The sequence below is a fragment of the Crinia signifera genome, chromosome 11, assembly GCF_055691185.1.
Source record: "Crinia signifera chromosome 11, ASM5569118v1, whole genome shotgun sequence".
Classification (NCBI taxonomy): Eukaryota; Metazoa; Chordata; class Amphibia; order Anura; family Myobatrachidae; genus Crinia; species Crinia signifera.
Genome location: NC_139227.1, coordinates 104,570,439 through 104,597,299, shown reverse-complemented (window position 1 = coordinate 104,597,299; position 26,861 = coordinate 104,570,439). Strand labels below are relative to the sequence as shown.

Sequence of the window (26,861 nt, the reverse complement as noted above, 5' to 3'; positions counted from 1 at the left end):
ACCCCCTGTCCTGGCCCTGGTAGCACTAGCACCCCCTGTCCTTGCCCCGGGAGCACTAGCACCCCCTGTCCTTGCCCCGGGAGCACTAGCACCCCCTGTCCTTGCCCTGGTAGCACTAGCACCCCCTGTCCTTGCCCTGGTAGCACTATCACCCCCTGTCCTTGCCCTGGTAGCACTATCACCCCCTGTCCTTGCCCTGGTAGCACTAGCACCCCCTGTCCTTGCCCTGGTAGCACTAGCACCCCCTGTCTCTGCCTGGTAGCACTAGCACCCCCTGTCCTTGCCCCGGGAGCACTAGCACCCCCTGTCCTTGCCCCGGAAGCACTAGCACCCCCTGTCCTTGCCCTGGTAGCACTAGCACCCCCTGTTTCTGCCTGGTAGCACTAGGACCCTCTGTCCTTGCCCCGGGAGCACTAGCACCCCCTGTCCTTGCCCTGGTAGCACTAGCACCCCCTGTCCTTGCCCTGGTAGCACTAGCACCCCCTGTCCTTGCCCTGGGAGCACTAGCACCCCCTGTCCTTGCCCTGGTAGCACTTGCACCCCCTGTCCTGACCCTGGTAGCACTAGCACCCCCTGTCCTTGCCCCGGGAGCACTAGCACCCCCTGTCCTTGCCCTGGTAGCACTTGCACCCCCTGTCCTGGCCCTGGTAGCACTAGCACCCCCTGTCCTTGCCCTGGTAGCACTAGCACCCCCTGTTCTTTGCCCTGGTAGCACTACCACCCACTGTTTCTGCCTGGTAGCACTAGTACCCCCTGTCCTTGCCCTGGTAGCACTAGCACCCGCTGTCCTTGCCCTGGTAGCACTAGGACCCTCTGTCCTTGCCCCGGGAGCACTAGCACCCCCAGTCCTTGCCCTAGTAGCACTAGCACCCCCTGTCCTTGCCCTAGTAGCACTTGCACCCCCTGTCCTTGCCCCGGGAGCACTAGCACCCCCTGTCCTTGCCCCGGAAGCACTAGCACCCCCTGTCCTTGCCCTGGTAGCACTAGCACCCCCTGTTTCTGCCTGGTAGCACTAGGACCCTCTGTCCTTGCCCCGGGAGCACTAGCACCCCCTGTCCTTGCCCTGGTAGCACTAGCACCCCCTGTCCTTGCCCTGGTAGCACTAGCACCCCCTGTCCTTGCCCTGGGAGCACTAGCACCCCCTGTCCTTGCCCCGGAAGCACTAGCACCCCCTGTTCTTTGCCCTGGTAGCACTACCACCCCCTGTTTCTGCCTGGTAGCACTAGTACCCCCTGTCCTTGCCCTGGTAGCACTAGCACCCGCTGTCCTTGCCCTGGTAGCACTAGGACCCTCTGTCCTTGCCCCGGGAGCACTAGCACCCCCAGTCCTTGCCCTAGTAGCACTAGCACCCCCTGTCCTTGCCCTAGTAGCACTTGCACCCCCTGTCCTTGCCCTGGTAGCACTTGCACCCCCTGTCCTGGCCCTGGTAGCACTAGCACCCCCTGTCCTTGCCCTGGTAGCACTAGCACCCCCTGTTCTTTGCCCTGGTAGCACTAGCACCCCCTGTCCTTGCCCCGGGAGCACTAGCACCCCCTGTCCTTGCCCTGGTAGCACTTGCACCCCCTGTCCTGGCCCTGGTAGCACTAGCACCCCCTGTCCTTGCCCCGGGAGCACTAGCACCCCCTGTCCTTGCCCCGGGAGCACTAGCACCCCCTGTCCTTGCCCTGGTAGCACTAGCACCCCCTGTCCTTGCCCTGGTAGCACTATCACCCCCTGTCCTTGCCCTGGTAGCACTATCACCCCCTGTCCTTGCCCTGGTAGCACTAGCACCCCCTGTCCTTGCCCTGGTAGCACTAGCACCCCCTGTCTCTGCCTGGTAGCACTAGCACCCCCTGTCCTTGCCCCGGGAGCACTAGCACCCCCTGTCCTTGCCCCGGAAGCACTAGCACCCCCTGTCCTTGCCCTGGTAGCACTAGCACCCCCTGTTTCTGCCTGGTAGCACTAGGACCCTCTGTCCTTGCCCCGGGAGCACTAGCACCCCCTGTCCTTGCCCTGGTAGCACTAGCACCCCCTGTCCTTGCCCTGGTAGCACTAGCACCCCCTGTCCTTGCCCTGGGAGCACTAGCACCCCCTGTCCTTGCCCTGGTAGCACTTGCACCCCCTGTCCTGACCCTGGTAGCACTAGCACCCCCTGTCCTTGCCCCGGGAGCACTAGCACCCCCTGTCCTTGCCCTGGTAGCACTTGCACCCCCTGTCCTGGCCCTGGTAGCACTAGCACCCCCTGTCCTTGCCCTGGTAGCACTAGCACCCCCTGTTCTTTGCCCTGGTAGCACTACCACCCCCTGTTTCTGCCTGGTAGCACTAGTACCCCCTGTCCTTGCCCTGGTAGCACTAGCACCCGCTGTCCTTGCCCTGGTAGCACTAGGACCCTCTGTCCTTGCCCCGGGAGCACTAGCTCCCCCAGTCCTTGCCCTAGTAGCACTAGCACCCCCTGTCCTTGCCCTAGTAGCACTTGCACCCCCTGTCCTTGCCCTGGTAGCACTTGCACCCCCTGTCCTGGCCCTGGTAGCACTAGCACCCCCTGTCCTTGCCCTGGTAGCACTAGCACCCCCTGTTCTTTGCCCTGGTAGCACTACCACCCCCTGTTTCTGCCTGGTAGCACTAGAACCCTCTGTCCTTGCCCCGGGAGCACTAGCACCCCCAGTCCTTGCCCTAGTAGCACTTGCACCCCCTGTCCTTGCCCTGGTAGCACTTGCACCCCCTGTCCTTGCCCCAAGAGCACTAGCACCCCCTGTCCTTACCCTAGTAGCACTAGCACCCCCTGTCCTTGCCCCGGGAGCACTAGCACCCCCTGTCCTTGCCCTGGGAGCACTAGCACCCCCTGTCCTTGCCCTGGTAGCACTTGTACCCCCTGTCCTTGCCCTGGTAGCACTTGCACCCCCTGTCCTTGCCCCGGGAGCTCTAGCACCCCCTGTCCTTGCCCTGGGAGCACTAGCACCCCCTGTCCTTGCCCTGGGAGCACTAGCACCCCCTGTCCTTGCCCTGGTAGCACTAGCACCCCCTGTCCTTGCCCTGGGAGCACTAGCACCCCCTGTCCTTGCCCTGGGAGCACTTGCACCCCCTGTCCTTGCCCCAAGAGCACTAGCACCCCCTGTCCTTGCCCTAGTAGCACTAGCACCCCCTGTCCTTGCCCTGGGAGCACTAGCACCCCCTGTCCTTGCCCTGGGAGCACTAGCACCCCCTGTCCTTGCCCTGGGAGCACTAGCACCCCCTGTCCTTGCCCTGGGAGCACTAGCACCCCCTGTCCTTGCCCTGGGAGCACTAGCACCCCCTGTCCTTGCCCTGGGAGCACTAGCACCCCCTGTCCTTGCCCTGGGAGCACTAGTTCACTGTATGCACTCTCTCATCCTGTTGTCATGTTTACCTTTATTGTTCATTCTATTTGTTTCTGTATAATTTACTATAATTGAGTTTTACTTTTTATCGCTTCTGCCTTACACAGAATAAAATCCTGTCCCCCGGCTTCTCCCATTTTCCATCTAAAATTCCTTCCTATGATCCCCAAGTTCCTGACTCATCTACTTTATCTCCATCTGCCTCTGTCTCCACCCTCATTGATTCTCAATCCAAGAAGGTATCGCAGTATGTAACCCTGTCTCCATTACTGTCCCTGCCTGTCCTGTCTCTACTGCCCCCTATCTGCTATGCCCTATCTGTCCTTTGTCTGTCCTTGTCACATGTCAGCACTGTCCCCTGTCTTTCCATGCCTTTTGTTTGTCCTTGCCCCCTGCCTAACGTACACCCTTGTTTGTCCCTGCCCCTGCCCTCTGTCCTTGCCACCTCTGTCTGTCCTTGCCCGGACAGACAGAGGTAGGTAGGGGTGGGGGGCTTCCCCTACCCTGCCCCTGCCTGTCCTGCCCTCTGTTTGCCCCACCTGCACCTTGTCTCTATTATTGGATGGATATTGCATGGGCTGAGTATATGACATATAATATATAATGGAATGGAATGTAGTATAGGTAACGTCAGGCTTCCCAGCTAATGTGGACCTGTAATCCCTAATGTGTACATTGTCTCTCTATGCCCCGATGTGACCTGTCTGCTGCAGACACTGGAGTCACCGGGTGCCTAGGGAGGAACAGTAATGAAAAGCAGAAGTGTCCACGCCCTGTAATAACAATGTGTATTCTGCATCCTATCTTACTGACTCAGTTCCTCTCTCCCAGTACTGAGTGTTATATATGTATCCCAGAACTCAATGTGTCATACTGACTGAGCCATAGGGGGGCATTTGTGCCACTTAGCACTGTGATACTGTACTTTCACCATCATGCATTGCAGTTCCCAGGTACACACAAACACATAGATAGGTGGATCCCTTTCAGATATTGTCCAGGCATCACTGCTGTCAAGGTGACAGCAAGCTCCCGAGCATCAGAATCTTCGCAGGCTTCATTTTAGCCCACATCAGCTGGGAGGCTCCTGCATGCACCTACTACCCTGTTCTAGGAGCCTGACTTCCTTCTGTTTCCTGTGCCTTTGCCTGTATGCTGACAGTGATGAGATGCCGGTGTGATGGCGATACCGCAGCTGGCTCATTTCTGCAGCTCCTGTACAGTGTGAGCCCGCAGCATTGTCCCATTGTCCAGCTCTGCCCTCTTACCCCTCACTGCCTTGTGTTTGGTTGAATGAGCAGATTATGTGCAGCCTTAATACCTTGCAATAACAATATTCCGTGATGGTTGCTATAGAATCAGGAAGGCCTGCCATAACATTTGTCCTGCTCGCTGTTATTGCCATAACATTTGTCCTGCTCACTGTTATTGATAGATCAGGGAGCGTAGGTGTGTTCCCGCAGAGGCCCCAGACTGAGCCAGTAGTCTTGGCTCAGGGATAAGAAAGCACAAGACGCTGCCACTGGCTGCTCTCCATGTCTCCTGCTTACACAGCTTCTGACAAGCCACAAATACATCCTGCACTTCCCTTGTTTTTCGATTCACTGTAATGTGGGGCTGATGCAGTATTGCCGGCACGCAGCGCAAATCTGTCTGCATCGGTAGCCTTACAGCAAGACATTAACACCAGCGAGTGCTTACACATTCACTGCAGCAGGTGCAGCAGACATGCCACCTATCAGGTGCAGGGGACACGCCCTCTATCAGGTGCAGGAGACACGCCTGCTAACAGGCTGCAGATGACAAGCCCCTTGACAAGTACTTGATACAAGCCTCTGACAGGCTGCAGGTGACACGCCCCTTGACAAGTGCATGATACACGCCCCCTGGCAGGTGCAGGAGACACACCTCTAACAAATGCATGAGACACGCCCCCTGACAGGTGCAGGAGACACACCTTTAACAAATGCATGAGGCAAGCCCCCTGACAGGCTGCAGGCGACACGCCCCTTGACAAGTGCATGATACACATCCCCTGACAGGTGCAGGAGACACACCTCTAACAAATGCATGAGTCACGCCCCCTGACAGGCTGCAGGTGACACACCTCTAACAAGTAAATGAGGCACGCCCCCTGAAAGGCTACAGGCGACACGCCCCTTGACAAGTGCATGATACACGCCCCCTGACAGGCTGCAGGTGATACACCTCTAACAAGTAAATGAGGCACGCCCCCTGACAGGCTACAGGCGACACGCCCCTTGACAAGTGCATGATACACGCCCCCTGACAGGTGCAGGAGACACACCTCTAACAAGTGCATGAGACACGCCCCCTGACAGGTGCAGGAGACATGACTGCTAACAGGCGCATATGCTCATAGTTGCTCACCTGCATGAGATACATTGGCATGAACGCCCCAATATTGAATTTAGCTTATATGGGAACGGCCCTTCCCCCACCTGTTCCATCTCCCGGTCATATCGCTTAACATTTGCAAAATGTTTACACAAGTGTGTCATGATCCTCTGTCTTTGTACATCCTGTGCACCTAGACTGTGTTCCTGATCACCTTATTATTATTGTCAGGTTATAGCGCACAGCGCAGCCAATGGGACGTCTGTAATTAAGCGCAGGTTGTGTTTCCCTGAACCGGGACAGGTACTTGTGAATTTGGTTACCTATCTTTTATAGTGCATGATTGTGTGTAACAGCACTTTGTGGATGTGTGCGGCATGCGGCAGGTAAACATCTAACACACATGAGTCCTTAGAGCTTATGTGATATTCATATTGGTACCAGGTTACATAAGATCTAGTGGTAGTAAGGGAGAGGGGCTGGGGGTGAGGGATTGGCACAGGGACACTCCTGTACCCATACTTGCAGGTAGGGGGTGAAAGACGGAGCCTGGAGAAGAAAATCCTAGTTTCAGCCCTGCCTACGGGCTGTGCCACCGCTCAATAAGGAAGCTCCCAATGATGTCATTATGATGTCATCATACCATCATTCACTGCAGCCAACTGTTTCTTGTGCACAGGACAACAGTGCATTGATGTTATTTATATGGAATATTATCCTGCATGCACTAGCAGAATGTACTATATACACTGTATATTTATCAAAGGGCCAAGACCATGCACTCTACTGGTTAGAAAAACCAATGTGTTGGCTGGCCACGCCCCCTCTGGAGACTAGCCACAGTCTCCATGACCCCTCCTTCACACCCCCCCCCCCCATTTAGTATGCAGTGGTGGCTCCAGCTGTGTGGAATGGAAGTTGGTGGTAGTTGCTGTGGCTCCACTATTTGAATTTTGAACTGTGCTGCAGCATCCCCCCTCCCCTCCCCTCTGGATCCACCACTGGTAGTGTGCATGGGCAGGACCCTTAAAAAATTACAATTGTGAAAATATTTTTAAAAGGTACAAAAAGTTCCATATGTGAGTTGGTCATTTCCCTTTAAAACGGGTCACATCGGTTCCTGTGTGGTGTCACTGATAGCTGATTTAATCTGCGAGCGTGTTGCATTCCCCCATGACGCAGCAGGTACCTGGCATTGCCCAGACTTTGATGTTGTGCCCACAGTCCTCGTGAACAGAACGCGCTGTGCATAGAGGCTGACTGATCGCTCTCAGGATGGGAGGAGATGAAGGCACAGTGTGATCTCTGATATACAGTGCTTGGTTATTCCCTGGCAGTCACACACATTATAAGTGGACAAATAACACTGCCCCCCCCTTGTATAGGGTAGTAATACAGTAAGAGTGCTCTCTAGGCCTGCAGGCATGTAAAGATTCCTGAGTTACAATGACTAGCATCCAGAGATTCCTGGGATAGTTGTAAGAGAATTTCCGTCAGTTACGCTGTAATATCCGAAATCTGTTCCCAGCCGGAGATCCCGGAGGAAATGACTGGGATGTTTTTGTTTAACAGTTTAAAATGTGCCTGAAATAATGTGGACGTAACTCATGGCAACGCTGACTGCAGAACAACTTACTGTAGCCGTGGCTATTTACCTGGGTGAAGGGGAACTCCTACCCCATGAAGGAATTTTCTTACATATAGGAATAGATTTGCTGTAGAGACTCAAATGTAAGACCAAGCACAGAACTAGGGGTACGGTTACTAAGATGGGAGTTCTGTTGCCCATAGCAACCAGTCAGATGATATCTATCTTTTAGAAGGCGCTAGCTGATTGGTTGCTATGGGCAACATCCCATATTCAATAGAACTCCCATCTTAGAAAATGTACCCCCTAATGTCTTGTAATGGCAAAATATCATGGGGCCCATTTAGGGCCCATTTATCAATGAGTTTTAGCTATTTAAAACTCATTGTGTATGGTGCTCTAGCCAATCAGCTCCTGCCGTGTGTTTGAAAAACGACAGTTGGGGACTGATTCGCTAGAGCAGCATTTATCAGATATATTGAAGGAATACTTGTTTTGTGTTATTCTCCCAGTTTGAATCTTTTTTGTCCCGGCCAATCAGATTCATTCACATGTATAAGAAAATGATAAGTATATGATAAGAAAATCCAGAAAGCATGGCATGTTATCGACTGGAGTTGAGAAACCTAGTTATAGAGTTGAGATGTGTATAGCAAGGCATCTAAATACTATATGGAATCACCTGGATATTCCGACCATGGGTAGATCAGGGCGGGTAGATGGGGGCATGGAAGAGCATGGTAGTGTGTTGTTTATGTCTCCCCATATCTAATATGCCCCCAGGCTTTGTGCTTGGCTGTGGTGTCCTCACTAACCAGGACCCTAGGGCATCTTTCCGCCCTCAACACCTGTCTGTTCTTCTCGCTGGGTAGATGACTGTAGGAAGTGTGTCCAGCAGGATAGGCGCCGTGGCAGAAGTTCTGGTCAATCTTTACATGAGCGATCACAGAACTAAAAGCAGGACATCAGAGCCGGTAAGCAGGTGGCGACTCACTGAGTCCACCCAAACCCTGGTCACATATTACACCTCAACGCAGAGACAACTCTGACTTCACCATACATGACACTTTGGGGGATTATTCTGGTTCATTCGCTCCCCTGTGTGTTCGCACGGTACTTGTTTCCTATCTGGGCGCCCGCTACGTTAATTGCGCACCATGCTATTTTCCGTATAAAAATCGGATCGCATCGCATCGGATACCACAAATGCACATACACGATATTGAACGATGCGATGCGATCCGATTTAATTTTTAGTGGACTGATAATGGCAATTTACCGCCCCATTACCAACGACACCACCACTATCCACGTGATCCCGAAGCGTGGCGAGCGCAGCGGTACGCGTCCTCCGACTTTTTCATACCCCCACTATCCACGTCGGCGTGGAGTTGAGAATAGAAAGTGTGGCGAGCGCAGCGAGCCACCGTGCCCGAAGCGTGGCGAGCGCAGCGAGCCCCGCGAGGGGACGCGGATACCTGTGAAGCCCGCGAGGGGACACGGATACCTGTGAAGCCCGCGAGGGGACACGGATACCTGTGAAGCCCGCGAGGGGACGCGGATACCTGTGAAGCCCGCGAGGGGACGCGGATACCTGTGAAGCCCGCGAGGGGACACGAATACCTGTGAAGGTATCCGTGTCCCCTCGCAGGCTTCACAGGTATCCGCGTCCCCTCGCGGGGCTCGCTGCGCTCGCCACGCTTCGGGCTCGGTGGCTCGCTGCGCTCGCCACACTTTCTATTCTCAACTCCATGCCGACGTGGATAGTGGGGGTATGAAAAAGTCGGAGGACGCGTACCACCGCCCCTCGCGGGGCTCGCTGCGCTCGCCACGCTTCGGGATAAAATTGTGAATTTTCCCTTGGGTACCAAAGTGTCTTCCCTTGATTCCCAAGTGCCACCCTTCCATCCACTCCGATCCGATACAAAATGTAGTCGGATCGGATCGGACGCCATCGTACAGCATTGTGCACCGCATGCGATGCGATCCGATTTAAAATGAAATCGGATCGGATCGGATAGCATCGTATGCCATCGTACATCATCGAGTACCGAATCCGATGCGATCCGATTTCATTACGGTGCCGTACGTAGAAAACCTGGGCGCCCAGATAGGAAACAAGTACCGTTCACACGCACATTTCTGCGCATGTGCAGACGCGGGGTGCCTGCGGCCACGGCAAACAGGGTGTTCGCTAGGTGCACGCACCCAAGTGTGCAGGTGGGGGTGGGGGGTGGAGGGGGGTGGGCCGGGGTATTTACATATGGGAACGCTCAGCATTTCATGGGCGTTCCCATGAAAATGCTGAGCGTTCTCATGCAAATGCCCCGATGACGCAGGTGCCAGCTGACCGCCCACTTCCTACCGAGCGTCTACGCATATGTAAGTGACTTGACAGTCACTTTTATATGCGTGCACATCTCCATCATTCGATGTTCGCCGACCATCGAATGATGAGGGTGGATCCCAAAAGGCCCTGCGAGGGAATCTCCCTTGCAACTGGGTGGTGGCGAGGCCACCATTCGCAAGACGGGCTTTGGTGGACTCTCAAGGCTGCTGCTAATCAACCAGAATAACCCCCCTTGTCTCCCTGTGCATCTGAGTAGATGAATAATGCAACTTTGTGTTACATTCAGAGTTCTCAGGAGGGAACAGCGACTGCACTCCCTGGTGATTCTTCTACTTCTCCTCCTTCTTCTCCTGTCTCTCCTCTCCGAAAGGTACTGAAACATTCTGTCTCTCCCAGGCTTTGCCCTCAGTACAGTTCACTATTTGCAAAAAGTCTGAGCTGATTGGGTGGAGCGCCACTTGTCATAAGCAACACGTTTTAAATAGCTAAAACGTATCGATAAATGGTGTTTAGCTATTTAAAACTCGTTACTTATGACAAGTGATGCTCCAGCCAATCAGCTCATGGCGTGTGTTTGAAAATGGCAATTTGGAGCTGGAGCTCCACTTATCATTCACAATGAGTTTTATTGATCGCTGATAAATGAGCCTCTTAGTACTTTGTATCTTCCCCTGTGAGTTACGGACCTGCCATGTTCAAGTACTGGCTTATTGGTTAAATTCTGTTTTTCCACATGGGGGGGCAATGAAGTAACACCCCTGTTCCTTTGTTTTTTTAGGGATCTCTACGGAAGGAATTTCCTCCGAATATTGGAGGGAGTAATACCTGTTACTTTTGCCAGAAGCGCGTGTACGTGGTGGAGCGGCTGAGCGCCGAGGGACATTTCTTCCACCGGGAATGTTTCAAGTGTTCCTTCTGCTCTTCGGTTCTCCGTCTGGGGAATTACGTATTCAATATGGAAGAAGGTAAGAGCCGCCGGCACTGGAGGAATTGGGAGCGGTTACTAAAAGTGGTAAAAATTACCTCAGAGTATCGCCTGTTTTACAGTACATTATAATAGTGTAATAGTTGTGCTGTCGCAATATAAAATATAATATATTATTATAAGTCAGGGCGACACGGAGGTCTTGGCCGCGTCTGTCCTTTCTGGTGTACTTTATATCTTCATAATTCCAGTTCTGTGTTCTCCGCTGACTAATAAAAACAAAATGTGCAAAACAAATATTCCTCGTACAAATCAGCCCGGAGGCGGTGTCTCGCTGGCATTGGGTAGTTCTGCGGCCGCTGCTGTGTGTTCCTGGCGCTCTGTATGATGAGATAACACTGCAGACAATAATCCTTGTTTATCTACAAGAGAAACTATAATAGTGACAGCTCAGAAAAGGCTCAGATCTCATGCACAGAGCTCCCATGTCCAATGCTTTCCTGGACTCTGAGATGATACGCACAGGTGAATGTTGACACACACCATGTTTGAGTTGGGGGGCACCAAACTTTAAATTCCCTCCGGGTGACTAGGATGAACTTATTCCCATGTATGTGCAAACATATATATGGGTTATAAAGGGGTTTCAGAGGGCTCTGCGAGATTGTTTTATATTTGTATTATACAAAATTTAATAAACTAAAGTATACAATTCATGTATAATCACATAATAAAAATGACATAAATAAATAAAAATGCACTGAGGTGTGGGGCCCCACACCTCAACCGACTAACTCCTATTTACAAGTAACCAATGAACTTTGCTGTTACATACCAACATCGGTAAAAACAATCAATCAAAGGAGATATCAAGTGCCAACAAACCTCTTTAAGTGATCATAAACTGCCAGTGCATTTTTATGTTTTTATGTCATTTTGTATGTGATTATACATGAATTGTATACTTTAGTTTATTACATTTTGTATAATACAAATATAAAACAATCTCACAGCGCCCTCTGAAACCCCTTTTTTCTTTTCATACCCAACTCCCGGATTCTGTCTAACAGAGAATCCCTCAGAGGTGCTGCTTTCACACTCTTTGAGCGCAGGGGTTGGGGAACCTCTCTCTCTCTCTCTCTCTCTCTCTCTCTCTCTCTCTCTCTCTATCTATCTATCTATCTATCTATATATATATATATATAATGATGTCCAATGATGATGACTCTTGTCAATGCCCAATGATGGTGATCCTTGTTGATGCCTGACGACAAATCTCGTCGATGCCCGATGATGGCAACCTTTGTCGATACCCTATAATAAACATCAGTTCCCAGTGATGTGATTCTTGTTGATGTCCAATGATGATGAGGACTCTTGTTGATGCCCGATAATGAAAACTTATATTAATTAATGATAATGATGACTATCAGTGCCCACTGATGAGGACTCTTGTTGATGCCCAATTCTGATGATCTTTGTTGAAGCCTGACAATGGTGACTCTTGTCAATGCTGGATGATAACTGCTCTTTTTGATGCCCGATGATGATGGCTCTTATTGATGCCCGATGATGATGGCTCTTATTGATGCCCGATGATGACTTGTGTTGATGTCCAATGATGGACAACACTATCACTCCCAGGTGACAACGACTCTTCTTGACGACCAATGATGGCAACTTTTGTTGATACCCGATAATAACTCTCTCAATGCCCAATGATGACTCTTGTCGATACCTGATGATGTAGACTTGTTGATGCCCAATAATAATGTCTGTTACGAAAGCCGGATCATAATGACTCTTTTTGATGCCTGCTAATGATGACTCTCGATGATCCCCGATGAGAAAGACTTTTGTCACTGCCCGGTGATGATTCTTGTTGATGCATGATGATGATGATGACTCTTGTTAATACCAGAAATTATAACCCTTGTAGATGCCCAATGAAAACTCTATCACTCCCAGGTGACGACGACTCTGTCGATCCAAACTGTGATGACTCAGTGCAATGATGATGATAACTTATGGCCAAATTGGGCCTCAGCCAAGCATCAGGGGGTCATCCTGCACCTCCCACGTACAGTAGCTTTACAGAACTTTTTCCATCCAATTAATGACATATCTAAGGAAAATATGCTTATCTAGGTAGTTACCGAATAAATGTTCATCAAAAGGATGAGATAATCATCACAGAAAATGCAATTTATCTGCCACTTGATAGGAATGGATATTGATATATTATTACCCTTCTGACATAAAACAAAATACTTTCCATACAGTCGTGTTTCCAATGGTGAGAATTCTCTTTCTAAGGAAATATCTGCTAATCTTTTATTCACATTCCCTGTTTGATACTTAGGTTGTTGCTAATATGTGATTCCTGCTGCAAAACTGTAAGAAACTCAGTAACAGACTGCGATATGCATGGGATATTACAATAACTTAATTCAGGCAAGGTTCCTGTTCCCTATCGTGTTGCTACTAAATCGACCACAGCTTGGACCATTCTCATGTCGACAGTTTGTACTTGTTGATTTCAAGCACTGTCTACCTTTTTACCTGTTGACCTTTTTGCAGTGTTGATCTTTTGTAACTGCCAACCTAATTCATGTTGACCATATCGGTTCGTCATATTGACCGTCCAGCTGTACATTGGAACTGGATTGCGTGTAGGAGAGCATAGTGCAAGACTTCTACAGGACCTTGCGCTTAGTTAGGCCTACCGCTTAGAGGAATATGACAACCTTGATTCTATTTTTAAACTAATTTGATGCATATCTTGGTAGTTCTACAGCTCATAAGTAGATAGGTTAGAGTACACAGTCATTCATTTTTTAGCAATCAACTGGCCATTGCCGATAAGTTACCAGCCCGGGAGTACGATGCCATTCTCCTCACAAAGGGCGTGCAGAATATAATTCATGTCCGATGTAACAATCCAATCTATGTATTGTCACTGCAGCATTATAAATGCATAAAAGAAATTACGTTTGTTTTTTGTCCGTTTTAATGCTTAATCCAACTTCAGATGTTTCTTCTAAAAACTATGTCAGCGAACTGAATTGAAAACCAATACGTTCAGGCTGTCTGCCTACACTGTATCACGCAAATAGATAAATGTGGGGCAGATGGATTAAGCCTGATGAAGCAGAAGTGATAAAGTAGAAGCAGAAGTGATAAAGTAGAAGGTGATAACGCAGCAGCCATTCCGTTCATAACGGTCAAGGTTAGAGGCTGGGTTTGAAAAATGACAGATAGGAGCTGTTTGGCTGCTGTTATCACCAGCAACTGTATCACTTCACCAGACTTAATACATCTGCCCCTATGTATTTTTATTGCGGTGTTAAAACAGTTGACTCCTAAAGGTCAATGGGAAAAAGGTAAATGCATGACAAGGTTGACATAAGGTATTTTTTCTGTTTTTTTTTTTGTGTGCCAATGTTGACACCTGTTGAATGGAACCCAAATTAGTGTAGGACGTAACCCTCGCATCGCTCGCCAAGCTTCAGGCACTTTACCGTTCCAATTTGTAGTCCACATGAATCGTAACAAAATAAAAAACTGTGAAAATGCACGTCAACCTTGTTACATTGGTATGTCGACCATTCGTTTGTGATGACCTCGCGCATGTCGGCGTTTTGACCATTTGGGCTATTACATGGTGACCTCTCATCCGGATACCCTGTGAAAGCCGTTTACTGTGCCTCGAAATGAAAAATGTGAGTGCGTCCGGGCATTACCTCCCTTCAACAGTCTGATACGTATTACTTCTGTGTTTTCCAGGTAAATTTTATTGCCAGCCACATTTCATGCACTCGTTCTCAAGCAGTAAACAGCGGAAGCGGAGGACCGATTCCAAATCGCAGGTGAGATTGGAATATTCTCCAAGTGCCCGCGCAATTCCCCCCACCCCCCAGGAAATAGACCAGCACTCTGCCCCTAGTAGCCTTCAGTTTTCCATAACATGCGTTGCTGTTTATAGCCTCCCTCTGGGATATTGCAGATCTGTCTCTCGCTTCCTTAGTACGGACTCTCCAAGATGCTTCTATTTTTGGTTGTTTGCATTTTTTCCAGTCAATAGTGAGCTATTATTAGGTTTTTATTCAATGGATGTTTTTATTGTTGTTTTTAGTCATTTCTACAGAGTAGCAACAGTAACTTAGCTGCTAATTAATACCATTGTGATGCATGTTGCAATCACAACAATCATTTCTGAAACTTAAAATAAAATGTGGGTCTTAAATGTTGAAAACACAGAAACACACATTGCAACCTAAAGTTGTGAAACACTGACTTCCCTTAGCAATGAAGTTAGCCATGGAAACACACTGTAGGCTTCTACGGATTGTTTCAATATTTGCAAAAGAAAGTCCGTGATTTAAAATGTATCTGTTACATTTCTGGAATCCATTGTTTCTGAGCTTTAAATAGGTGTTTTCAGGCACATGTCCTATTTTAAGTATCTGTATTTGTTGTAGTCTGTTTTAACACCTACCAATATTTCAATTGATAAATTCTTGTTTACCCTTTAATGCAGTCTAGCATTCAGAATTGTTTAATGTATGGACTTGCTGGGTACAAGCCCAGGGCCTCCAGATTCTAGGGGCCTTCAAGCAGCAGCAGGCTGGGCCAGGGGCATTACCTCCGGAGGGTCTTTGATGGCGGGTTACGAATTAATTTTTTCCAATTATTCAAAGTGGCCTTGCAGTGGGTTGCAGTGGTTTTTTTATGCAACACTGCCCAGATCTGGTCTCCTAATGACCAATTGGTCCATTTTGAGCTGTTTCCACATGGCTGACCCATTGACCGTGTTGGGGTTCTGTTTTGCAGGATCAAGATAAAACCTGGCGAAAGGAAGAAGCCAGAGCTGCTGAGGTCACATCGGATAGTCCGTACAGCGCTGACAGCAGTTCAGAGGAAAGCTCTCCAGGTATCATGACTTCCTTATTTAGGAAAACGCTAAGCTGGCCTCTAGCGGTGACAAGGGATCTTCTTGCCTTCCCAAGCCGCCTGTCTAACTGGATGCACGGTGTGGTCCATGGTGTAAGCCGCCATATCAGGGACAATGAACAAAAATACATCTACATGTACGAACTGCTGAGTGTGGGCGTGCCCTTACTGTATGTGCTTCTGGAGGTTCTAACCCTCATGTACCAAGAAGCAGGGCCTTCCCTACAGTTTTTATTTGAGCAAGCGCACAATGCATTTTGGTTCTAAAACAACTAAATGCGCCATTGCTCAGCATGGCTTCTCCAGGGGTGACAACTCCACTTCCAAACAGGAGAGCCTTTCCAAATAGCTAACAGTCATGGCGATACATACTAGCATTACATGCACTGAGGGTGTTTCCGAGACACTTAATTTATATGCTTATTGAAGGAGACGCGTTAGTTTTGCACTTTTTTATGCAAAAGTCCAACATTTCAGGTTTACAGTTTATATATTTTTTTTTCCAGTGTACGAATCTGGGTGAACTATATGAACCAGCAGTAAATTCCTGCCCCGCATTGTCAAACCCTATGGGCAGGATGAAATGTGGGCGAGTACGGCGGACGTGCGGAATGCCGGCTGAACTCGGAGGGTTTTTTAAAGGGGCAGCCATTAATAAGGCATGGTTTTGCCTTGTAAATGACTGGCCCTTTAAAAAACAACAACTTTGATTTCAGCTGGCATCCTCACCCAGCATTACATCCAGTCCTATAGCAAAAAGGCAGCCTAGTTTACTTTATACATTTCTGGTCTTCCAAATTCATCTTCAGTAACAATAAAAAATCCATTTAAAGTAGGAGATATAAAATTGGACCTTCGATGACCTTTGGACCTTTTTATTCATGGCGCCCTAGAGTATCAAAAGTTTTTTTTTTTATATATATATAAAATTAAATAATTGTGTTTATTTGTCAGTTTTAGGATTAATTATGTGGTGAGAGACAAGATTCGCTCTTATTTGTTAACATAAATTATGATTGGTAGACACAAAGACTAATAGGTTTTGCCTATTACATTGACCATAAATAATTTGAATTGGTCCAGGGCCATCAATTGAAAGCAAGTGTCTTGTGGCACCCCAGGATCTCACGGCACACAGTTTGGAAACCACTGGTCTATGGCACAGAGTGAGATAGACACTACCGCCAATGTTGCCTTCCACAGACTTACAGGCCCCTGTTAGTAAATTTACTTTTTATCCACTGTAAAAGTGTAAATGTGCCGTACATTTTAAGTTGTGCCGCACTATTTAAGTTTTACCACTGTTGGTCTAAACATTTCTGATATCCGAATAATTCAAGTTAATATAGCAAAATTCCTTGTTTATAAAAGGAATACAATTCTGCACAAATTCCAGCAATCCCGTCGCAACATTTCAAATATGGGACCAGATAAATATTTATATTAATGTAATCTCAGCATAACTCCCTTGACATAAACCAAGGCTCGACAATGTAAAACCCAGATTTAAAATAGTAGCTGTTAATATAAATATTGACTAATTAAAATGAGAGACCGGAAAAGTGTCTGCGAATAATCACACTCTCAAATCTGGATATAAAATGTGCAATAAAAAATGATAAATGGTCTAATAGAGAAAACATTTTGCACGTCACTGATGCTGGTTCTGTAATGACCTGCTGCGCCAATTACTGCATAATTACAGATACTGTAAGTGAGGCTGAATTTAACTATTTTATATATATGTTTTTTTAGCACTAATTTTATACAATTTGCATTTTTAGGCAATTTTGTTAATTTGTAATGTGTTTCAATTTCTTGATGTTGTTTTTCTATTTTGTTACAATGTGCATTTAGTTTTGTTTTGTTTGTGTGTTGGAATCCAGATCATTTACCTGGAAGACAATTCCCAACAAAATGCAACAAAACTTGTGCAAATTTTTATGAAGTCCCCTAATTTCAATGTTTTAGAGCAGAGCTGGGCATTTATGGGACCCCCAGCATGTCTCCTAACATGCTGAGAGTTGTAGTTCTGTAAGGCTTAAGTTGCCCAGTTCTGTCCTAGTCCTGAGTTTATCCCAGAAGTCTAGAGAATGTATCCGGGAAAAATGAGCCTTGTTCCTATCTGCCAAATTGAAAGTAGTTTTCTGTTCCATGTGTTTTTCTGGATTGACTGATGTCCAGAACATTTCAGAACACGGAACTACTTTTTCTCACCATAATCCAGGTGCCAAATTTAGATTTTTTTTTTGCACAGACATTTCGTAGGTTTGATCATTTCAGGAGAGGAAATTGGGTGTGATATAGCTCACAGACGATGTCTATGTTGACGAATATTACGTCGTCAGAACAAGTTCACCATCATTTTTTGTGTGCCACTGTCGACACCTGAGAAAGTCCACTCCCAATTAGAGTACCCCTCCCCCTTGCATGACTCGCCTCGCTTGCCATGCTTCAGTCCTTTCATGCCTCAATACCTAAAGTCTGATCTTTTCACGTTTCGACCAATGCTCATGTCGACATATTGCTTATGTCAACCTTTTCACCATGTCTACCAAGTCCACAAAATTAAAGAAAAAAAAAACATAGTGTGAAACATTCATGTCGACTTTTTCAGGTGGCGACTTTTTCCATTTCGACTTTTTTATAAAGTTGAGCTTGTGCATGTCGACCTTTAGTGTCGACATAGACATTGTCTGTCAGCCATCCGGATACTGTGGAAATGAAGGTGATAAATGTCTTTGTTTTTTATTTAGTTTGATAAATGTTGTTTTTTTTATCTGCATTGAAAAATCTGTGTCCGAATTGAGTTGTCTGAATAATTTTACATTTTTAAATATTAAGCTTTTTTTCCATCTGTTTTCCCAAACTTCTGTTTCCTCACTCTGTTCTTCCTGTCTCTGTTACTTTAGTCCCTTCTCACATTCCAGTTCTGCGGCCACTTCTTGGCTGACGTATCGCTACTATAAGGTGATTCTCTTGCTTGCCAAAGTTTCTAAACTAATACTCCCAAATATATTTATACAGTGTATGTTTTATTTCCTCACAGCTAACGCGTTTTGCATCCCTAACTGTGTTGTGTGTTGTAATGGAGCAATTTGTGTCTGTCTGGTATAATCCGCACCAATAACATGCTAAGAGTTCCCCCTCCGTAATCCATAATCCACGTGCCTGCACCTTGTTACTACTAATAACACTGCTTAATATGTGCTGTAAACTGGTTAGACAACCTCAGATCATCTCTATGGAGGTAGTGTGGGGGGTAGGGGGGGGGGGGCTGTAGACAGAGTTTGAGTAAGTACTTTGTATCAGAAACATGAGATTGTCTGGGCTGAGGAGAAGACCTGTCACGAAATATCACTGAGTGCATTTATGTACTCCAATGCTGGATGAACTCAACTTTAGCCACACGCAGGCTTTATTTCTCCAAGCGTCGTCGTTCTGCATTGGATACAATTTGCAATACTATTGGGTGCAATTCCTAGTTTAGTAAACGGTTGACTGTGGAACTTGCTTCAACCCAGCAGGTAGTAACTTTGATTATGTTATTGGTTATCTGAGTGTCTCGTGGGAGATGGCTCTCTTGTACAGTAGTGTATTCCTCCCACACTATAACTAGACACAGAACAGTTACCTAAAGGGCCTCACTCTCCCTCATCTATTTATTATTGGAATAAAGCAGGATGCTCTGTCTTCCTGGAAACCCTACTCTGATTAACGATCGGATCAGGGATCTACTGCAGTAAGCTGGCGTTACCTGGTACAGTCAAGTGCTGCACGTAATGTAAGACTGCAGCGCTTGTCTCCTGTCACTGAGGAGGAGCCAGCAATTTGGTGTCATCCTCCAGGAACAGCCCCCACCCCCTTAGTGACACCACTGTGTGCAGATCTGGGACTGCGATGTTACTTGCAGTGACCCAAACATTGCAGCAAGATTGACATGGGAGCGGTGATGGGACGCTGACAGTGATCACCAGTGGCTCTGTCCTTAGTCTCTAATTCACTGACTCTGGGTACATGATTTAGTAGATCTCCTAAGCAGCCTGGGTGTTACTTAGATGTACGCAGGGCAGCCAAGAGGAATGCTGGGCCCCGGTAATTAGTACCCGCCCCCCCCCCCTCTCGGCTGCCCTGGATGTACGCTCGTCATGCAGTCCATCGGCTGCTGCATATGAGGTGCTGCAGTCTATTTAAACGTCCCCTGCATCATTTGCATCATTTTGCACAGCAACTGCATACTAAGATGCTGGATCTGTGACATTCATCTCTTTAATCCAGATTTCATTATATATAGATTTACTAAAGCATTAATACAGACAAATGGTGGCGTTGTCTGTAGCTACCAATCAGATTCTCCCCATTCTCTATGACTTACTAGGAAATGAAAGACCAAATCTGATTGGTTGGTACTGGGAACACCTTTACTTGCCTGTTTTAAAAGCTTTAGGAAATGTACCCCAGTGTAACTAAGCAAAAGCCTTCTTGTAATATCCAAGGGCAACAAAATGAACCATTCGAGCTGGGTAATATTGTGGCATCCGGTGATAGATATCGGTATTAATTATTTTCCTCTTATGTTATAGGGTTGGTTTAGCAAATAATTTGGAAATGGAGAGATAGGTGTTTTACCTGGAATATTTTATTATCAATATATAATTCAGTAAAAATACACATCTTCTGGTCCAGTTGGGTGTAGTATGTTAGTAATCCTGCCTACCTGCAGTATACACACAACCAGCTTTGTAATCCATGCACCTCATATCCTGGTACGGACTGCCTGCAGTATGCACATTACCAGCTTTGTAATCCATGCACCTCATGTCCTGGTACGGACTGCCTGCAGTATACACATAACCAGCTGTAGTATTCCATGCACCTCACGTCCTGGTACGGACTGCCTGCAGTATACACACAACCAGCTTTGTAATCCATGCACCTCACGTCCTGGTACGGACTGCCTGCAGTATACACATAACCAGCTGACGGTTATATATCCATTGGTTGAAAAGAGACCCAGACCTGTATCACACTACATAGCTGACATATCAGGACCTACATGAGGTGGGCGTGTCATTCCCAGACCCTCCTTCAAATTTTTTATGTGACCACCCTGCTAGGACCCCAACTCTACCCATATTACAACTTTATCTTCATTGTAAGGGACAATCTATCCTTACTTTTATAGAATAGCACCCACTTACATTATGCAACAAGAATGGGAATATATTCTATTTGGGGTAGGGCACTAGGTTGAAGTTTTGCCTAGGGTGTGGCGAAGCCTTACACCGGACCCCGACTGTGAGATCAGTATAGAGGGTTAGTTGTGTAGTTTGTCGAGCTCTGCATTGAACTCACTCTTAATTTTGTGCCTTGATTTGTTTCTTCAATCTGCATGTCGAATAACCCACGTCCCGCTCCGCTCATACAGACCGGCCCTGCTCCATGTCTCTGTCTTTCTTCTGTTGCAGACACTTCTCAAACGGATCCTTTTCCGCTCCTCTCCCTCTTGTTTTTGGGGCAGGTTATTGCTTAGGACCTTAAATCACGTACTTTACCAAATGAAGTGCCTATTTTTCTATCTTGTGTTTCATTCTGACATGTATATGTGACGCATACAGGAAAATGTGTTCAACCTGATGGCATATGATCTGTAAACGAGAATAAATGTAGTCATTCGTTAATTTCTTTGGTTTCATTTCTTTCATTTCTCTTTTTCATTTTTTTTATTTTTGAGTCCCCGGACTCGTAATATTTTCCTAGAAAGCAAAACAAGAGAATACATGGTTTAATGTTTCCTGCTGTGCATATACTATTCTGTTCAGGAAAAAAAAAAACAGAAGAAAGAGTATTAGGGAATCAACGGAAGTGTCTAGCGATCACGGCAGCCATTGCCCAGGCCACCTGTGGCTTTGTGGCCAACTTTTCCTACCAGAAAGGGCCCGAACACTGCATTGTGGCCTTCATACTTTGTCCTGTTACTGTTTATAGTTTGTAAATGTTGGCCATATACCTCTTATTCTGATGAGCAGTTCAAAATGGCTTCCCTCTTGCACCTACAAAGTGAGTGATGGTCGGTCTGTTGTGTGATGTTTTCAGGTAAAGTTGGGAGTAGGACACTGTTGACCTTCTTTAAAGACCAATCGGTTGTCTGATTTATGACATCAAAGCATTACATTATTGGTGCAAGGCCTATATTGCACATGGTGAAGATGCTGTATATGGAGAGTGACATCATGTCCACTGGCATGTCCACATCATGCCACAGGCATGTCCATCATGGCTGTGGACATGATGTCAAACAACGAGCTCAAAGAAGTCAATGGCCAAGGCTAGAAGGAAACTGGTTTTATAATAATAACTATCTGCCAGCCCATCAAAATGACAGAACAACATAACAACAATGTCAGTGCCGGCGGCTGTGCACAACCAGATGGAGTAACACAACTCTTGAATTTTCTTCAAAGAGGTGAAGAGCAACAAAATACTTTTTATTATATACAGTAGGATATAAGGTGATATAACAGTTTACAAAACACTGTAATGGAGTCAGTGAGCATCACATATAATCAATATCAAGTCCCCAAAGTCTCATTATTGTCTATAGTTGCCTCTTATTCTTATTTCTTTTAAATTTGTTTGTTCTTCCTCCTCATTTTGTCCTAATTTTTTCCTTCTCTTTCTGAGATTGTCATGCTCTCTATTGCTTTTAGTTTAACTTTAATCTAGTCCACTTCCTGAACCCTAATTATTGAGCAAAAGTATTGTGTAACTCTTTATTCTAGACCACTGTCCTTTCCTCTGTAGAACCTCTAGTCTTTCCTCTGCCTTCTTCCCATAGTCACTACCTGTTCCTCACATCTCTTCTGCATCATTGTAGACCCTCTACTCTTACCCTTTGCCTCCTTTCTGTAGTCATTACCTGTCTTCTGCCTTCTTGGATCTGCCTATGTATCCAGGAGCCCCCTGTATCTTTTTTTTTAGGATGGGTTTGATAATATTGACTGATCTCTCTGATTTTCTATAGTTTACATTGTGATCTGAATGGAACATGTAGCAGCATTTCAGAAGATAGGAACTCAAAACTCCTCATATAATTATTGCTGTTCTTTGAATGTCTGAGCCACAGCGACATTGCCAACTCCACACAATGCCACTCTCTTGCTGGTTTGTAGGCCACCACTGAAATGTCCTTGCAGACTATAGAAGTAGGACCATATACTAGGGAGACCATGATGGTCTTGTTTATTTTTTTTTACATGTATTTCTAAATCAGATTTTGTCCTGACCAAATTTTTCCCATCTTGCGATCCTTACAAAGGTGGTTCAAAAACTTTCTTGAGTCATGGCGCCCTAGAGAATCAAAACATTTTACAAGGCAGTGCAAGGCTAAAGGTTTTTTTTGTTGATAATTTTTGGGGGGGGATTAATTCAATTGTGCCTACTTCTTCCTTACGTACCTCCTTACATCATCGATCTAAGGAGGGACAAAACGCTCTGCTCATGGACTTCCCTCTTAATGTTTGGTTGCCTTCACATGTGTTGAAACACCTTTTTCATCAACTAAACAGTTCAGCACAGGTGACGGCATTCATAAAGTAAGAGAGAAGTCCAGGAATAGAGCATTTTATCCATCCTGAAATGGGTCATGTTTGGAGGGATGTCCTTAGGTATAGTTATGTGGTGGTTGTACTTCTTATTGGCCACATGTTGTATGATAGGTAAAACCAGTGCTGGCTGCTGTCAGTCACTTTGACCATAAATAAGTTAATTGGATCACCAACCCGAGGCACCCCTGCAAGAGCCTTGCGCAACCCAGGGCGTCTAGGTACGCCATTTGGGAAGCACTATCTCAGAGGGAATATTTTTATTACAGGAGCACTTTCTGCTTGATAAACATGACCTCTTACCAGAATCAATCTTAACTCGTCAGGCGGCTTCAGAGGAGTTAAACAATAACCAATGAGTACTGTACTTTGCCCCTCCTGAGATATAAACGTATGAGCACAGCAAACACCACGTGTTCCGCCAAAGGCAGGAGGGAGAAATAACACTGTAAAAGATCTTTCGAGTCTTCCTATATGTGTTGGGTTTCCTCAGTAGCACAACAGGATCCCACCACCCCCCGACCCACAGCTGCTATCATGCATGGAGTCGCTGTGCATATCTTCAGATCTTGTGCCCTCATGGACTGTGCAATCTTTGTGGGTGAGAACAGGCTCTGCAGGATAAGCAGAAGATTAATAAATATCAGAGCCCTGAAGAATAACAGAATCATAGTACGATTAATAGATCAAAAGAGCGCAGTAGGCAATTAAAGGCCTGCTGGGCCTGAGTTGTGGAGTGTAATACAAGCATGATCATCCAGTATGACGTGTCAGGTATTCCAGATGCTCTTCTCAGCTAGAAGGTCCGGGCCTGTGTACTATAGGCTGTGTGGAGGTTCTGTGCATTTTCCTAGGCTGCCCAGTGATTCATTCTACTACTCACTGATCATCAAACACTTTCTCCAGCCAATGACACTGAGGGTTATTGTTCTGTCCATTTGTTAGGTCGACGGTCCTGGTTGTCATCATCTCCTCCTCTGACCCGAATCACTGACTATAGTGTAATTATGGTGTACAGAGGGAGAATGGCGTCTTAGTGACCACTGTGTTTAGCAATAAATATGTAGCAATGTCTTCCCGGCTCCCTGGATGTACTGCAGGTACAAGTGACGTATGACAAAACACACGCGCAATGTCAAACAACACACATTACAGCATGTTTATTGAAGCAACAATGTGGCAACAAGGTGAGGACATCTCGAAATAAACTGGACAACAGTTGAAAGCATCTTCTAATGACAATTCCGTCCTGAAGGTCTACATTGAGAACCTGCTGTTCAGTACAACCAAATAGAGTGTGTTCTACCCTATACCGTGTATACCAGAACAACACAAATTGCTCCATATGTCTGTTACTGTTGTGATGATGCTTCGCTCTGGTTGTTCCGCCTGTTTCTTCTCTCAGCTTCCAAAGTTTGTTCTTTCTGCTTTTCTGTCTGCCTGGAAACTCATGAAGTGCGCATCTGCTTGCGTTAGCTATAGAAGCACCATGTCCTGCAGCGCGTGGTAGGTAATATGCTGTGTATAATGGTATCTTTTTCCAATTCGGAAATCTGTTACATGGGTTGAGGAATATGATTTGAAGTTAGTTAGAAATGTGGGTGGAGGTCTCCCTGAGACGGGTTACTATGGAGTGGTGGGAGGAAGCGACACTGGTAGGGGGAAGCTACACTGGTGGGAGGAAGCAACACAGGTAGGGGAAAGCTATACTGGTGGGAGGAAGCTGTACAGGTGGGAGGAAGCAACACTGATGAGAGGAAGCATTGGTGGTAGGAAGCGACACAGGTGGGGGAGAGCAACACTTGCGGCAGGAAGCAACAAAGGAGGGAAGCTGTGGGAGAAAGGAACACTGGTGGGGGGAAGCGATAATGGTGGTAGGAAGTTACGCTGGTGGTAGGAAGCTACACTTATGTGGGGGAGTCTACACTGGTGGGAGGAAGCTACACTGGTGGGAGGAAGTGACACAGGAAGAGGCAAACTACACTGGTAGGAGGAAGTGACACAGGTAGGGGTAAGCTATACTGGTGGGAGGAAGCTACATTGGTGGTAGAAAGCGACACAGGTGGGGGAGAGCAACACTTGCAGGAGGAAGCAACAAAGTAAGAGGGAAGCTACACTGGTGGGAGAAGGGAAAACTGGTGAGAGGAAGCCACACAGGTGGGGGAAGCTACACTGGAGGGAGGAAGCGATACTGGTGGGAGGAAGCTATACTGGTGGGAGGAAGCGATACTGGTGGGAGGAATTTACGCTAGTGGGAGGAAGCTACACTTATGTGGGGGACGCTACACTGGTGGGAGGATGTGACACAGGTAGAGGAAAACTACACCGGTAGGAGGAAGTGATACAGGAAGGAGGAAGTAACACAGGTGGGAGGAAGCTACATTGGTAGGGGGAATTTACACTGGTGGGAAGAAGCGACACAGGTAGGGCGAAACTACACTGGTGGGAGGAAGCGACACAGGTAGGGGAAGCGACACTGGTGGGAGGAAGCGACACAGGTAGGGGAAGCGACACTGGTGGGACGAAGCGACACCGGTGGGTGGAGCTGCACTGGTGGAGGAAGCTGCACTGGTTTACATTTTTTGGGCTGTTTTATGTCTGACCATCCACGTGAATTACGATTGGGAAAAGTAAACCCGTCCCAAAGCGTGGCGAGTGTTTGATACTCTGTTTGGGGGGCCACTTGCTCAGGTGTCAACATCGACAACAAGAAAACTTAAAAAAAAAACTCATGTCGACCTTGTCATGTGTCAACCATTTGTGTCGACCTATTCTCTATTTCGACTTTGTGCATAATTCTATTGGAGTCTATGGCTGACATGTCATTTTAAGCTCCAACTTGTTTGCAAACTGGTAAGAAATCATTTTATGGTCGGCGACCATTGAATGATTTGGGAATGGATTTGTAAACGTACACCTCCATTCGCATGCAGGTGCGGACATTCAGCCGGTGAAGGGGGGTGGGCAGCGTTTAACTGCTCCCAAGACAGCAGATATACGCAGCCTAGCGAGCATGTCCGAATTCGGCCCAATGTTACATGTTGCCTTGTTTAGAGTCTGACGTGGAACAGAAGATGGGAAACCCAATCCCCAACGTGTCCTGCTGGTTGTTACGTTCCCGCATGGGGTCTGACCTTTCTGTTTTATAGGGCTGCTTATATGGGATGACTGGATCTGCCCTATAAAACAGATCCAATGTACGAATCCCTAATGTCCCCGCCACACGGTCATAAACACCTCTATCACCAGGTATGTCACTTGCTGGAGGCCACTGTCAGGGCTAAATTCAGTATATGAGGCACTGGATCATGTTCTAGATATAACCCATCAGATATGTAACCCGGGGGTCCAGAATGTCCTCTCCGCATGCCTCCCCTTAATATCGTCCCCCCACCCCACAAACCTATGGGGGCAGAAGGGCCAGTCCCCCAGATAATTATCTCTTAACAGGAAAAGTTGGTCACAAATATCCAATCATATCAGGGCTTATACAAAGATGAGGGATTAGTGCTGGAGGTAGGAAGACTTTTCTTGATGCACACTAGACTTCCTGTTGTAATTATACCGAATGATACTGCAGCCTAAAGTGGACGATAACAGAGGATAATAGCTTGTAATTAGATAGATTGCAACATTACAATTATTGCTAAGTTAACTTGGATATTTCCAATTGAAATCCAATGCAAATGTAAACAAAGGTTGTGACTCTTGCCGTGAACGTGGGAGTACTGACGTTTAACTTTATGCT

General features: G+C 46.9%; 1 protein-coding gene across 9 annotated transcripts in view; it reads left to right on the top strand.

The window, feature by feature from the left end:
- Window positions 1-26,861, top strand: part of MICAL2 (microtubule associated monooxygenase, calponin and LIM domain containing 2) — a 191,914-nt gene that overhangs the window by 103,494 nt on the left and 61,559 nt on the right. For 4 of the 9 annotated variants that reach the window (XM_083164104.1, XM_083164101.1, XM_083164102.1 and 1 more), the window contains 5 exons: window positions 8,154-8,255; window positions 9,918-10,001; window positions 10,410-10,596; window positions 14,343-14,425; window positions 15,390-15,489. In XM_083164104.1, the coding sequence (XP_083020230.1) occupies window positions 8,154-8,255; window positions 9,918-10,001; window positions 10,410-10,596; window positions 14,343-14,425; window positions 15,390-15,489 (556 nt within the window). Of the gene's footprint in view, window positions 1-8,153; window positions 8,256-9,917; window positions 10,002-10,409; window positions 10,597-14,342; window positions 14,426-15,389; window positions 15,490-18,421; window positions 21,191-26,861 lie in introns of those variants that run through there. The other 5 variants (XM_083164107.1, XM_083164105.1, XM_083164109.1 and 2 more) reach the window with 4 other exon arrangements.